A 16,242-nucleotide genomic window follows, 5' to 3' on the forward strand; every position below is an offset into this window, starting at 1 on the left:
TACTTGTTATAGAAACGAAATTTAAAAATCAATTAGAAAGAAACATGCTAACTTCTTGATTACTCGATTGGGATCTCGTACGTCTCGATTCTTACAGTTGATGAAGGATCAAAAATAGAATCCCTCTAATGAAGTTAGACCCACAAACACCAAATGCATAGGAACAAACCCTATGTTAGGGTTTAATCGAAATTCTCTAAACCTAAGAGAGAGGTTAGGAATTCGTCCACTGAGAGAGAGAGAGAGAGAGAGAGAGAGAGAAAGAGAAGGAAAAAGATAGAGTGAGACAGAGAAAGAGAGACCAGACAAAAATTGAGAAGGAATCAACAACTCTAGGGTTTACCCTTAGTAAATTATTTATAGGTTGCAGATAGAATCCTATAAGGATTCAAACTCCTAAGGTTAATACTAATCTGATTCAAAATTCTCTCATGCCTATCCAAGATTCCTATCAAAACTGTTTCATGCATTGTCCAAAAGCTTCTGGAATATTCCAAATTAATCTCTAAAAATTAATTAATATTCAAGATCTCTAATTAATTAAAACAATTTAATAAATCCAAAGTAATTTTTAATTAATTTATTATTTCCTTCATAAATTAACAACTTATGCTAAGCCAAAAGACCCTGATATTATTAGAACCTTGGACACTGCACGCGCACGCGCACACGCACACACACACACATATATATATATATATATATATATATATATATATATATATACACACACACACACTTTGCTAAGCAACACAATTACTTTAGCATTTGTAAATAAGATTGATAGATACAATAAACTAATGCTCGAACAGACGATTTGATGACTATTTATACTAAATAGAGGATCATGAATAAGAGGAACAATATCATGCACCATTTGTTCATTATGTGAAAGTACAACCATTAAAAAAATACGTGTATGTTATAATGCAAACAACTAAATCTTCACATATGGTGTTGCAACATGTGTTATTATCACATATTCTTTATCTTTAACAATCATATATAATATGTGATGCATTTAATTATTGGTTTCGCATATATGCTTTGCCTTAAAATTGATTGCAATATTGACTTACAAGAAACTATTCCATCCTTGATTGATAAGAAGTTGTAGTCTTGAGTTATAAAATTGATATTGTGTGCTTCATACAATGTCTTATTCTTATGTTGGTCATTTAATGTCTTTTGGTGATACTTCATCAACCAACACAACTTACGTCTTAAATTTTCTCAATACATAGTGATATATAAGTCTTGAATTTCTATGAGCTACCACAAATCATATAGACAAACAACGCTTTCTTGCTTATAATACACTTCCAAATTTTCTTACTAAGTCTAAGAAACTGGTTGCCACAAAATATAAGACTGATATGTTGTAGGGATGAGCTTGAAACCCGTAAACCCGGTCTAGACCCACTTTACCCCATTTCATATCCGGAACCTGTTCATATATATATATATATATATATATATATATATATATATATATATATATATATATAATTTGAGTGGTTTTGTTTTCATGTGGTGTTGTATAATCTAACATCAATATGGAAAACATAATTTATATCTATGCTAAACATATATATTTTTGTACATGTTTTTCCATGTTGATGTTAGATTATAATCTAACATCAACATGGAAAAACATGTACAAAAATATATATGTTTAGCATAGATATAAATCATCACATATTTCTCCCTCTTAACTTTGCATAGTATGACTTGGCAAGTTGGCAATAGATTTATATGGTTGGTCATTATCAACATGGTAAAACATGTAATAGAAAAAAGTTAAGTTTGCATAGTACAAGTTGAAAATCAAATTAAACCGATCTTGAGGGGTATGTTTTGTAAGAAGTCAAAAACTTCAAGGTTTTCCCTGCGCGGATATACAACTCCAAACCGGGTGATGAAGGGAAGAATTAAAAGAGGGCTTGAGGCCGTAATCGATCATCAGAGTTAAATCGAGATTTGTGTTGGAACACCACCGAATTGTAACCGTCATCCGATCGGTGTGCTTTCGTTTTCGTTTTGGGCGTTTTCTTTGATCGATCAAGTATCAAGAACTGAGCGGATTGATTCAGAAGTCTCGAAATTGCGATTATTAGGGTTCTGGTGAGTTCCCCTTTCAATTGAACTATTTTGTTCTGTTTTTTTCGCAATTTTTTCTGATCTTATGCAGAAATTTCTCTAATTTGTTGTAGATTTTGTAATTTTATTGATCTGGTGAGTTAACAATTGGGGATTGAACATCTTGCAACGTGAAAATTCGCGAGAAAGTTCGAAATTTGTGCTTCAATAACCCAATCCTCTTCTGTTCTTAATCCGTTTTATGTCTCGCCTCCTTCAATTTCTGGCGTTTTCAGTCCGATTGTGATATTGGTTCCATGTGGTAACTGTTAATTTGGTTCTTCGACCGATTCTAACACTAAAACCCTAATTTGGTTAAAATGTACACCCCATGAATTGGGTTTTCTTTCGTGCTCAATTTTTTCAATCAATGTTGACCATAGCTCGATTCTTTGCCTGAAAACACGTTATATATTAATTCTATATGTGTTTCTTAAAACATTCTTTTTGGGATAACATGAATATTGTATGCTTTGTATTTTGATGCAGTCTGCCCTAAACGCCTCTCCTTCTAGTAAAGTATTGGCTTGAAGAACTTTGAAGATTGAAGATATAGAAGTATAATGGGAGGATATGATTTAGATGTGAGCTACTTTCCATTTCATCTCCATTTTCTTTTTGATACTTTTAACTTTACTTCATTGCATATGGTTACATTGATGTAGGAATATGAAGATTACGAAGATGAAGGTGAATACCAGGAAGATAATGTTGGTGAATATGAAGAAGAAGAAGAAGAGGAAGAAGAGGACCGATTACCTACACAGGAAGAGATGGAATACCTTGAATTGAGAGCAAAATTAAAGGAATCTATAAGAAAGAAGATGAAAAAAGATTCAGGTTCTGGCCTTGCCAATTTTCGGGAAAAAAAGAATAAAATGCCATATGACAAGTGAGTACCATACTACCATTCTTTTTAAACATTTTTGAAGTGTAAATTTCCAATATAACATACTTATCAACATGTAATTTTTCTATATATTGCAGCTTTGGATCCTTTTTTGGTCCTTCACAACCAGTAATTGCTCAAAGGGTAATTCAAGAAAGCAAGTCATTGTTGGAGAATCCACATTTGGCAGAAAGGGTTCCAAAAGCTAAGAATATCGTATGTATTTTCCTTTTCCTTTATCTAACATTTAATTTCTTCTATACACAACAAAATTTTACTTTAATCGAGTTATTTCTCTTTTCCTTTTTCCTTAATAGCTTCCACAACAAAACAAGGGTAGTTCTTCAGCTCCAACAGGATCCAAACCTAGACCCAATGAGCCTCCACGAAAAGTAGACACATGGGTAAGATTCAATTTCATGATCTAACCAATAATATTCATTGTAAATTTGTAATCCACATATTCTCACATTTCCCATTTTACCCTTTTAGGCTAAACCCAAAGCAAAAATCCAAATGCTTAAAAACACTAGAGATTACTCATTTCTATTATCAGATGATGCTGAGCTTCCAATTCCACCAAAAAACCCTCCAAAACCCTCTTCTGCTCCAAAACCTGGTATTTTTTTTTTCGATTCCAATTATTTAACTTTTCAAAACTTTTTATCTTTTTAAATATTTATAATGAGTTAATGAGTTCTTGCTATGTTAAAGATGCACATGTGTCACCAAGACCACCGGTCAACAACGGGGGTAGAAAAGTCATAAATGGCCGTGAAGAGAGAAGACCGGCCCCCACATCTAACCAAACACGAGTGAGACCACCACCACCCGGTCAACAACAAAGTCAAAGGCCTAATGGTTCAAGTAAAATGACATCTTCGTCCCTAGATCCTCGAAAACAACTCGGGAGTGGTCCCGGGCGGCCTTCAGGACAAAAACCTTCGATGCCCTCCAAGATGCCGCCAGTTGCCGCCAAGCAAAAAGTGATTCCACCACCTGTTTCTAGAAGCATACCCACCGGACACAATCACAGACCTCAAACATCAAACTCAAGACCACTGCCAGGTGTCACCCAAAAGAAACCATTGGATCAAAAAAGAGGATTACAATTACAATCTCAACAAAGGAGGGATGATAGAGATAGAGGGTATGAAAATAGAAGAGGTGATGATAGAGATAGAGATAGAGATAGAGGGGGATTAGGATTACAATCTAGTAAAGGAAATGTTGTTAGAAAGCCGATTTTGTCTTCTAAGCCTCAGGTATGTGAATGTGAATATTCTGTGTGTTTTTGTGTATGTGTGTGTGTGTGTTTAAATTTTTTTATGTTTGAAGATAATGAAATGTATTTTAATTTTGGATGATTGTGGAATTATTGATAGATGAAGCAACAACAACAGGGGAGGCTTTCGACTAGTGGACAACAAAGAGAACGGGTGCAGAAAAGACCATCTCGCCCTTTTGAGGATGATGATGATGATGATGATACTGCGAAAGCCTTTAGTATGATGAGAAGCATGCTCAAGTAAGAATTGAATTCCATTTTTTTTTAATAAAAAGACGAAATTGGTCTCGTAAGCTTGTCATGGAACTAATCAATAAAGGGTATTTTGGTCATTTAGTCTTCTATTGATTCCAATGGAATCAGTCATTCCATTCCGATTCCGTTAAACAAACGCTAATGATTCTATTTGTGATGATTGTATGTGTTTGTAGATATAATCCCAAAAATTATCATGGTGATGATGATGATGATAGTGACATGGAGGCTGGTTTTGATGACATCATGCGCGAGGAGAAGCGGAGGTTAGTATAGTATGCCTCTTCGACACTTTTAAGTTTTAACCCCTATACTTCTACTTATTTACAAAATAACCCCTTTGATTTTTGTGATTTAGTGCTTGGATTGCTAAGAAGGAAGATGAAGAAGAACTTAAGAAAATAGAAGAAGAAGAAAGGCGGGAACGGATGAGAAAGAAACGAAAGCAAAGTCAACGATAAGAATGTGTTAGTTTGTGTGTGTGTGTGTTAGAGATGTGGGTCCCGGTTGGATTTTGGCATATTTTTGCCAAAAAGTTTTTCTCAAAATTAGTTAATGTTATGCGTTAGAGAAAGTTCATACAATTGTGATGCTCTTAATGTTTATTGGTTTTTTTTATTACATTTTCACAATGTAATTTACTTTTTTGGAAGAAAATTATAATATATTGCTTTGGATTTTGTCTTTTAGATATAAGAATGAGTGTTCATAATTCCACAGACTTGTAGAATCTACAATGCAAGTTTAATAAAAGTTGAATGAAGGGGAAAGAGAGGGTTGATGTGACATATAATGATAGTTGGATATACATTGTAAGTTAATGTGGAGGTGGAAGTTAAGAAAGTGGACCCCCTTATCAAAACTAATATGTTGATGTTTTAATCCATTAAAATTTTAATGTATTAAATAAATTATAGATGTTAGATGTGACAATTACTAAATTTTGTAAAGTTAATTGGACTATGGATAGCCTTAGAGCATGATAGATTGTTGACTAAGGTATTTTTAAAGTTCAGCTCTTAATTATTAGTATGTATTGGGTTTATTTTTCTGTTTTATAATTTTCTTTGTTAATATAGACATCGATTTTTTTTCTGCATCACCTAATCAACATCATAACTATTCACAACTAACCAACATTATACTCCGTGCACATTTATCATCCCTACTAATAAATAAAGAACCTTTTGCCACTTGTCAATTTTTTATGCATTTGGACACATGTAATTTTGTGGTTAATTCTTAGAAATTAATTTCCACTTGTCATTTTATGGTAATTTTTGATTTTCTTAATTAAATATCTAACTTTTAGATTATAGAAAGTAATTAATGTGGCATTAATTTGTTTCCTTATATTTTTAAATTTAATATTTTTCCTTCAATATATATAATTCAAAATTGACATGTTTCTTTTAAAGTTCATTATCATTTTAGGCAAAATGGTCTATATAAAAAAAATAATCAAATTTTGTTGCTTTTTATTAACAAACTAAAAAATGTTATAAGGTCAAAATATAATTATTTTTCTGTAGTTTTTTTTTAATATAAATTGAATTATTTATTTATTCATCATTTTGTTTGTATATATATTTTGAAATTTTATTTTAAAAAATAGGGTAAATTACACGGATGGTCCCTGTGGTTTAGGGTAATCTACATGGATGGTCCCTAAGAACTCTTTTTAACTCGGACGGTCCTTTTGTTTTGGTTTTGTTGCGTCCTTAGTCCCTGAATGACGTAAAAAGACTATTATACCCTTATGTTTTTTTTATTTAATTTTCTATTTTTTTTTTATCGTTTTTAAATAAAAAAGAAAAAAAAACCCACTCCTCACGTTATCCCCATTCACCCTCACCCGATTCTCTTTTTTGCTCAGTTACTTCTCACCCATTTTTCCGATGACCACTCCTCCGGCGAGAGACGCCAATCCAACAACAACCAGGTGAGATTTCTTCCCTTTCGTCTCCTCTTCTCTCCTCTCCGCTCGAGATTCCTGTTTGGAAACCTCTCTCTGCATCCCTACCCTGTCGGATCTCCATTGATTGATTATGATTAGGATTTGTAGTTAGAACGGGAGGCAGTTAGGGTTCATGGTCAGAGCGTCGTCGGCAGCAGTTACGGAATAGAAGACGGATTGAAATAAAAATCCATGGAGCCTCGCTGCATCGGGATTCTCCAGCTTCTCTCCACTCCTCTCATTTTTTCCTCTTATCTACAAATAAACTAGATGCAAAAAATTATTTATGTTTACAGGTTGATTTTGACAAAAAAAAATGGACGAACATCTTGTGTATTTAATTAGATTTAGGATGATTGTGGTTTGGAACTAATATAAAAGCTTGTTTCTCAAAACCCTAAGTAATCAACCCCAAAATCACGTTTCTATGCAATTTTATGGATTTTATGGCTTCAGGTTAGAATTTTGGAACACCTGATTCATTGATTGGGTTTTGATTCATGTGTCATCAGATTTGTTGTGTTTTTGTGATTTGTATTTCATCAGATTCTGGTTTTGAGATTTCAGTTTAATCAGTTTGAGCAGGGTCATTGACGATGGTTATGGTTTCCGATGGAGGTTCAAACATACATGAGAGAGAGAGAGCATATGACAGTTTCAGTAGAGGGGGGACCATATGCATTTCTTTAGTTAAATCATTATCGGAGATGAAGGTGAGAAGAAGGTAAGTTTCATGGAAGAAGAAGTTCGTTCCCTGGGGGATCTTCGACCGAAATGAGAGAGAGAGGGAAAGACATGATAAATCTGATGGAACGAGGTGAAGGGGGTGGGGCCCATTTCTAGTTTTTAATATTATAAATAATCAATTAACAATAAAATAATTAAAAACGAAATCAATAAGGGTATAAATGTCATTTCTAATGTGGTAAGGACTAAACTTGAAACAAAATCAAATAACAAGGACTGTCCGAGTTAAAAAAAGTTCTTAGGGACCATCCATGCAGATTACCCTAAACCACAGGGACCATCCGTGTAATTTACCCTAAAAAATACTCAATGTTTACACTTTGATATTTAACGTTTTCTTTAAAAAAAATATTTAAAGTTTATATCTCCATATATAATTATTTTTAATCAACCCGTGTAGTACACAAGTTTCACACTTAGTATTCTAATAAATGAAGATTTTTTTCCCACATGTCACATTCTCATTTAGTTTGTCAAATGTAATTTTTTGGTTATTTTGAATTAATTTTTTTCACATGTCATTTTATGAGTTTTCTTTAAATTCCACATAATATTTTAATATAATAATTATAATAAATTTATATTCTAATAAATGAAGATTTAATTGCCAAATGTCACATTCTCATTCAGTTTGTCAAATGTATTTTTTTTCACATGTCATTTTATGAGTTTTCTTTAAATCCCATATAATATTTTAATATAATAATTACAATAAATCCATACTAATAAATGAAAATCTTTTTGCCACATGTCACATTTTCATGCATTTTGACACATGTAATTTTGTGGTTAATTCTTAGCAATTAATTTCCACTTTTCATTTTGTGGTAATTTTTTATTTTCTTAATTAACTATCTAATTTTTAGGTTATAGAAAGTAATTAATGTGTCATTAATTTGTTTCCTTATATTTTCAAATTTTAATATGTTTCCTTCAATATATATATATATATATATATATATATATATATATATATATATATATATATATATATATATATATATATATAATGCAAAATTGACATGTTTCTTTCAAAGTTCATTGTCATTTTAGACAAAATGGTCTATATAAAAAAAATAATCAAACTTTGTTGGTTTTTATTGACAAACTAAAAAAATGTTATATGGTCAAAATATAATTATTTTTCTGTAATTTGTTTTATTAGTATAAATTGAATTATTTATTTATTCATCATTTTGTTTCTATATATTTTGAAATTTTATTTTAAAAAATACTTAATGTTTACACTTTGATATTTAATGTTTTTTTTAAAAAAAATACTTAATGTCTATATCTTCATATATAAATTTTTTTAATCAATCTGTGTAGTGCACGGATTTCACATCTAATGTAGTAATAAATGGATATCAATTTAATTAATGGACTTATCTTCTAATTTTAAAATTCCCAAACTAGAGTCCATTAATTTCTTTTCATTATTTATTTAATTTAGTTGTTTAAATTTAAAATATAAAAAAACATTTCAATTTGGATAATTCAATATTTTTCTTATTTTTTTTATAAATTTAAAGTTCTCAAATATTTAGATTTTTATATTTAACTTTTTTTTTTAAATTAACCCATATAATACATGAGTCTCACAACTACTTACAATATTCATTTATTCTCAATACCTATGACTACATACTTCTAAAGATCACTCCACCATATCCACATATTATTTCTTTGTTGATTTCGATCTCGAAACAAAACCAAAATAACTTACTCATTTTTAACATATACTTTATACAAAAAAAAAAAAACGTTTTATTTAAAAGATGAATATAAAAGAAGAGAATGTTCCACTTTGATTTCCGGGTCGGATCTCGAACGGCCCGGTCTGGTTTAGGAGTTAAATAAGCCGAGACTCCCGCTTAACCGAGGGAGTGAGAGTACCTGCTACTTCAGTCGAGCAAATTCAGGTAGGGTTTACAGAATTCCAGATTTCCAAACACTTTGCATCATCGTGTTAACGTGTAAGGGTTCTTCGAAAAATCCCACTAGAAAAAGCTCAATATAGATCCAGCAACAATCAGGATCTTGTTCGATGTCGCTTGGTTCACAAACGCCTGATATTCTCGGGGATCGTCAATATGGTCAAGATGTTCGCACCCAAAACAGTAAGTAAAACCCTAATACTATAGAAATGTAGAACAACAATGGTTTCCTTATGATTATTTTTTTTGGGTGCAGTTACAGCTTGTCAATCTGTTTCAAATATAGTGAAGACTTCACTAGGTCCCGTTGGACTTGACAAGGTATTTTTAATGCTTATCAATCTCTAATTTTATGATGTTTTTTGTCTGATCTTTATAGGTTTAGGATTTTTATCGATTTACGCAAACATTTTCTTGTATTTTCGGGCTCTGTATTAAAGTTTGATAACATGCTGTCATTTTTTTGTGCTAACTAATATAAACCACAATGGAACTTTGTCATTAATGGAGGTAGATTGTTTCTTAATGGATGTTTTAAGTACATAAGAGAGAACTGCTTGTCACATTAAGTCTACCATGGCAAAATTTCTTTTGTATCACCATTATCAACCTCATATTAACATGTTCAAGTTATAGTTCAACTTAAAATGATAATGAAGCTTTTGAATACTAGTTACTTGACATGTAGAAACCAATGATTGAGCCCCAAAATGAGAATGGAACAAACAAATTTGATCTTAGGATGCAAAAAAATCTCTACATTAGAAGTCATGAAGGATAATAAATACTCTTATGTTATTCATGTTTTACATTTTCAACACTATGTTTTTGTGAAAGTCAATCCTATAATAGTTGCTGAATAACAAGTTTGCATTTCATTTTCAGATGTTGGTTGATGATATTGGTGATGTGACCCTCACAAATGATGGTGCCACAATTCTCAAAATGTTGGATGTTGAACATCCAGCTGCCAAGGTAGAATCTTGATGATTTCTTTTTTACTTTATTTAGATATTTAACTTATTATTCTGTATTAATTTAAAATTTCAGATCACAAAAATAATAGAATTTATGATTTTTTTTAGGTACTTGTTGAATTGGCTGAGCTTCAAGATAGAGAAGTAGGAGATGGAACTACTTCTGTTGTCATCATAGCAGCTGAGTTACTTAAGGTATTATTATTGTTATTATTATTTCCTACAACATATGCATCTTTTCAGATAATTTTTTACAAATAATATATTTTTTTGAATGATTATGCAGAGAGCAAATGATCTTGTCAAAAATAAGATTCACCCAACATCTATAATTAGTGGATACCGAGTGAGTGTTCTTATTTCTTTCAATCTTTCTCCAAATAATTGGTGAATATGTGTTTATGGTTTAATTGTTTAATGTTCCACTTTTTCTTTTATAATCTTTATGCTCATAAACACCCTTTTTTTTATATTTGGCAGCTTGCAATGAAAAAAGCATGCGAATATGTTGATGAAAAGCTTGCAGTCAAGGTAACAACTAATGACTATTAAACAGTAATTTAAGAGTAAATTACAGAAATCGTCCCTAATCGATGTAAAATGTCTGTTATACCCTTATCTGTTACCAAATAAACAAAAAAAAATTATAAAATATCACATAACGGGAATAAAGTATCACATAAAGGGTATAATAGTCATTTTACACTGATTAAGGATGATGGATGGAATATGGATGCAATACAAAATGAAAATACAGGGACAAAAAAGGTTAAAAAAACATAGGATATGGATCCAATTCGTAATTTGACATACAACAGGGATGATTTCTGTAATTTACTCTTAGTTTTATAATATAGATAACAAATTCCATTAATCTTATTCTTCGTTTTCTGTTGCTTTTTTTTTTCTTTAGGTTGAGAAGCTTGGAAAAGATTCCCTTATAAACTGTGCAAAAACAAGCATGTCCTCCAAATTGTTATCCAGTGACAGTGACTTCTTTGCCAATTTGGTATTGTTTTATTTTACACTACTAAAAATTATAAAAAATATTGATTTTTTTTTTAAATATTTTCAACCCCAAATAAATAAACATAAATTTGTATAGGTTGTTGAAGCTGTACAATCCGTTAAATTGACAAATTCCTCTGGTAAAATTCGGTACCCAATCAAGGTTAGTCATTAAAATAACATTTTATTAAAAAAAATTCTATTAAATAACAAATACGAAATTATTATTTATTGCATTTTAGGGAATAAATATCCTTAAAGCACATGGTAAAAGTGCAAAAGAAAGCTACTTATTAAAAGGGTATGCACTTAACACTGGGCGTGCAGCTCAAGGAATGCCAATGAAAGTTTCTAATGCAAAAATCGCGTGTCTTGATTTTAATCTTCAAAAAACAAAAATGCAATTAGGAGTTCAAGTTTTAGTCACGGACCCACGTGAGCTGGAGAAGATTCGTCTCAGGTTTTATTAGCAGATTTTAAGGTTTTTTTTTTTTTTTTTTTTAAAGATTTTGTACCACATGTTTAAGGTTGAATGTTTTTGTATATAGAGAAGCTGATGTGACAAAAGAACGTATTCAAAAGCTTCTGAAAGCTGGAGCTAATGTTGTCTTAACAACAAAGGGGATTGATGACATGGCACTCAAGGTATAGTAAATGTAGTTTTTACTTTTTACTTTTTACTTTTTACCAATTATAGCAATATACTTGCATTTATATTTTCAACATATAATAAATAAAGTACAATACCCATATTGCTATTATGGATAAAAATAGGGTTAATCTCATAAAAGGCCTTATATTTTGTGTTTTTTTCCGGATTAAACCTCAAATTTATTTTTTACCTGAAAAAGACCTTGTATTTTTTTTTTCCGAAAAAGCCCTCAACTTTGTATTTTTTTTTTTCCAAAAAAGCCTTCAACCTTCCAAATGTTTCCAAATAAACCCTCAAGTTTTTCTCGAAAAAACCCTCACATTTTACATTTTTTTTTGGCAAAAAATTACTAAAAGGGCCAAATCGGGAAAATTGAAAAATGCAAGGTTTTTTCAGGCAAAAAATAAATTTGAGGTTTAGTTTAATCCGGATAAAACACAAAATATAAGGTCTTTTTTGAGATTAACCCTTTTAGTCGTTTTTTCCAATTTTTTTTGTAAAATGTGAGGGTTTTTTCGAGAAAAACTAAAAAAGCTGAGGGTTTATTTGGAAGCATTTAGAAGGTTGAGGGTTTTTTTTTTTTTTTTTTTTTTTTTAAAGTTGAGATTTAATTCTGAAAAAACACAAAATATGAGGCTTTTTATGAAATTAACCTTAAAAAATAAAGTACATTGCTATTATTGGTAAAAAAATGTATGTAAGTTGCTATTATCATGTATTTTCCCTTTTAATAATCTTTTATTCCATTCTTTATATTATTAAAAAGTATTTATTTTATTTTTAAAAAACATTCAGTATTTTGTGGAGGCTGGTGCGATTGCTGTAAGACGTGTGAGGAAGGAGGATTTACGCCATGTGGCAAAGGCTACTGGTGCAACTGTGGTATGATTTTTAACTTATATATATATATATATATATATATATATATATATATATATATATATTCTTTAATTTATTTAGATGTTTGAATTTTAAAATGATATTTTAATTGATTTTTTTATCAGGTTTCAACATTTGCTGACATGGAAGGAGAGGAAACATTTGACTCATCGTTTCTTGGACATGCAGATGAAGTAGTTGAAGAACACATTGCAGATGATGATGTCATCATGATAAAAGGAACCAAAACAACAAGTGCAGTATGTATTATTATATATTTATATTTCTAGTCCAATTTTTAAATTATTAAACTGATATATAATTAATAACATTTTTTTTTCTTCAACAGGTTACACTGATACTAAGAGGTGCTAATGACTTCATGCTTGATGAAATGGATAGAGCTTTACATGATGCTTTATGTATTGTCAAAAGAACCCTAGAATCTAACACAGTAAGTAAATCTTAAATCTTAAATTTTTTTTTTTTTTAACTTTATAATTTAATAAAAATGTTTGACTTAATAAAATTATAGGTTGTTGCAGGAGGAGGTGCAGTTGAAGCTGCTTTATCTGTGTATTTGGAGTATTTTGCAACAACTTTAGGATCTCGAGAACAATTAGCAATTGCAGAATTTGCTGAAGCTTTATTGATTATTCCAAAGGTTTTGTTTTTCTTTTAAAAAAAAATTATTTTTAATCTTAAATATAAATATAATATTTTTTATTTTATTGCACAGATTCTTGCTGTGAATGCTGCAAAGGATGCAACTGATTTAGTAGCTCAGTTGCGTGCGTGTCATCATACTGCACAAACTAATGCAGATAAGAAGCATCTGTCAAAGTAATTAATAATTTAATATATTGCTTTTTTTGTCTCATAAATGAATATATATATTTTTTTGTTAAAACTCTTCTACTTAAGGAATTGTACTTTTTTTTTTCTTTCCAAAATGAGTTCTTGATTGGATTTAGCCTTTTTAAGAACTGCGTATAGAATTGTATATTCATTTTATGGTAGAGTGAATTACTTTTCTGGTCTGAAAATGTTTTCCTTTTCAATTTTGGTCCTTATTTGAGATTTTTGTAACGTTTTTGGTCCTTGTTTCAAGTAAATTGATTATATTTTGGGGCCAAAATTGCAAAATCATACCCAGGGGCCAAAAATAATCATTTTACTTGGAACAGGGACCAAAAATGTTACAAGAACCTCACTATAAGGACCAAATTTGCAAAATATTTTTTTTTAGACCAAATTTGTAAAAATCAGCTATAGTTAGGGTCCAAAAATAATCATTTCACTTGGAACAAGGTCCAAAAACGTTACACGAACCTCACTATAAGGACCAAAATTGCAAAAATCAGCTATACTTGGGGACTAAAAATAGTTATTACACTTGGAATAAGGACCAAAAACGTTACAATAACCTCAAATAAAGACCAAAGTTACAAAAATCATATATACTCAGGGTTTAAACTTGTACTTTACTCTTCTATGTATTATATGAAGTGTATGAAATTAATGGCTTAAGTTCATAGTGAAATAATTATCTCTTTGGCTATGTAATGTTTTTAATTTTTATTTTTTATGATGTAATTTTGATTTTTGATTTTATTTTATTGCAGCATGGGATTGGATCTATTAAAGGGTACCACCCGTAATAACATGGAAGCTGGTGTGATTGAACCTACAATGAGCAAAATCAAGATACTTCAGGTAAATATTATAGAGAAAAATGTTGTGTAAGTAAATAATAACTAAATATTAATAAAAAAAACAATTAAGACTAAAGTTTATTTATTTATTTTTTTGTCAGTTTGCGACTGAAGCAGCTATAACAATACTTCGAATTGATGACATGATCAGACTTGCAAAGGACGAGAGTGAAGATGGTCAAAATTAAATCATTTTTTTTTGTATATTAAAAATAAGTCAAAATTTTGGTTCGATTCATTCATGTTCGAATCATCAATATCAACATTGTTGTTGGTGGAAATTGGAAAGAATAGCTTTTGTGAATTGCACAACTTTAACAAGTGTTTGATGAATGTTTTTGGGTGTTAAATGCAAAGTGATGGCGTTTTGAACTTTCGCATCAGTTGATTGCATAGATTCCGTTGCTTAATCCCATCAACAGTAATTGGAAACTCATACAGCTAAGAGGCGTGGGGTCAACAATTACCACTTAGGGATGTTATTGCACACGCATGCAATCTCCAAAAATAAGAATTCAAGAGATGAAAAATCCTCTCTAATAAAACCAAACAAAACTACCAAGACCTTCTATTTATTACCACGTTTCTATAATATCTAATAAAAAAACTCTAAAGATAAAATATGTTGATGATACCTATTTTCATATACAAATCATGATTGTGTATTTGTATAAGACGAGTTTGATACCTTGAAACCTAAAAAGAATTCCAGGCTAGAAATGCAACGGAAAAAGAAATACTATTATAAGTGACAATTTTGATGGGTTTTAGGTAAAACAAATAAACTAGAAAAACAATTCTTAAGTTCACATGCAACCTACTTTGGATCTATGTTTTAACTATTGAACATATAACTTTGAATTGCAAAACAAGAACCCTAGAGGAGGAGGCTATTTTCGAAAATAGTAACCTAGGGTTTAGGAGTTACATACCTTTCGATTGTTATAGCAAACAATTGATAATTCCCTTGATCTTGATCTTGATCTTCTTGGAAGCTTAGCACCACAAGTGTAATGCCTCTAATGGAATCACACCCAAGAACTAGCAAGAAGGAAAGTAGAAGAAGAGAGAAAGGGAGGGAGTATGCAATTCGGCCTAGGGTTTCTTCCAAAGAACAGAGTGGCCGAAAATGTGAGCCAGAGGCTCCTTAAATAGCTGAGGGATCTAGGGTTTTGGGAAAACCCCTAATGCTCCTTGCTTAAGGCCTAAGCAAAGCCCAAGGGCCTTATCTAGAACCCCTTGAACGAAATCTCTAGGGTTTCCCCTATGGATTTCGTCCACCTCCTTCCAAGGAGGTTTTGGATCCTTCCACTCAACTATTAGTTAATTGCAAACTAGTCCCTGCACTTTATAATTAATTCTTTTAACCCCAAAATTAATTCTGATTAATTTCTGGCTAACTATTAATTAAACATAATGATTTCTAATTAATATATTAATCCACTAACATATTAATAAATCATTTATATATTAATTTATTAATCTTATAAATTAATATCTCTCCTTTCATAATTTCCTTATCCAGTTGCTAGGTTGAGGGCAACCCAAAAGGACTGTGCTGCTATCAATTCAAGTACATACCAATTATAGTTATGGGCTTAGACACCTAATCCAACAGTCTCCCACTTGGATAAGTCTGTAACTATAATTGCTAGTATGCCTTCTAAATTTGACCAGCAAATTGTAGCTTCCAAAAGCTGCTGCCGAACTCTGACCCAGTCAGTTACGTGTCCTAAGATAAGTGATCATATAATCCTTCGTTCTGCTAGATATCCCTAGACATAAGACATGGAATGTAA

At 30.8% G+C, this 16,242-nt stretch overlaps 2 protein-coding genes across 3 annotated transcripts; both read left to right on the top strand.

Moving 5' to 3' along the window:
* The first annotated feature begins 1,918 nt into the window (after positions 1-1,918).
* On the top strand, positions 1,919-5,248 carry LOC145133522 (uncharacterized). 2 transcript variants are annotated; one of them, XM_079068459.1, is made up of 11 exons: positions 1,919-2,124; positions 2,214-2,401; positions 2,629-2,723; positions 2,805-3,031; positions 3,127-3,244; positions 3,346-3,432; positions 3,521-3,647; positions 3,743-4,293; positions 4,414-4,556; positions 4,748-4,837; positions 4,930-5,248. In XM_079068459.1, exons 3-11 carry the CDS (start codon positions 2,703-2,705, stop codon positions 5,030-5,032), a joined length of 1,467 nt encoding a protein of 488 aa, XP_078924585.1. In that variant the 5' UTR covers positions 1,919-2,124; positions 2,214-2,401; positions 2,629-2,702; the 3' UTR covers positions 5,033-5,248. The 2 variants fall into 2 exon arrangements, with proteins under 2 accessions (XP_078924585.1, XP_078924584.1); XM_079068458.1 differs by lacking the exon at positions 2,214-2,401.
* Positions 5,249-9,145: 3,897 nt separating this feature from the next.
* On the top strand, positions 9,146-14,826 carry LOC145134120 (T-complex protein 1 subunit alpha-like). Its single transcript, XM_079069025.1, has 17 exons — positions 9,146-9,395; positions 9,469-9,533; positions 10,098-10,187; positions 10,298-10,384; positions 10,476-10,535; positions 10,670-10,720; positions 11,103-11,198; positions 11,295-11,360; positions 11,440-11,657; positions 11,746-11,842; positions 12,645-12,731; positions 12,854-12,988; positions 13,078-13,182; positions 13,264-13,392; positions 13,468-13,571; positions 14,354-14,444; positions 14,545-14,826. The coding sequence occupies exons 1-17, from the start codon at positions 9,323-9,325 to the stop codon at positions 14,629-14,631; spliced, it is 1,641 nt and encodes a 546-aa protein (XP_078925151.1). The 5' UTR covers positions 9,146-9,322; the 3' UTR covers positions 14,632-14,826.
* The last annotated feature ends 1,416 nt before the right edge of the window (positions 14,827-16,242 follow it).

This window comes from Lactuca virosa, chromosome 8 (assembly GCF_052849685.1).
Source record: "Lactuca virosa cultivar CGN04683 chromosome 8, Lactuca_virosa_CGN04683_v6, whole genome shotgun sequence".
Classification (NCBI taxonomy): Eukaryota; Viridiplantae; Streptophyta; class Magnoliopsida; order Asterales; family Asteraceae; genus Lactuca; species Lactuca virosa.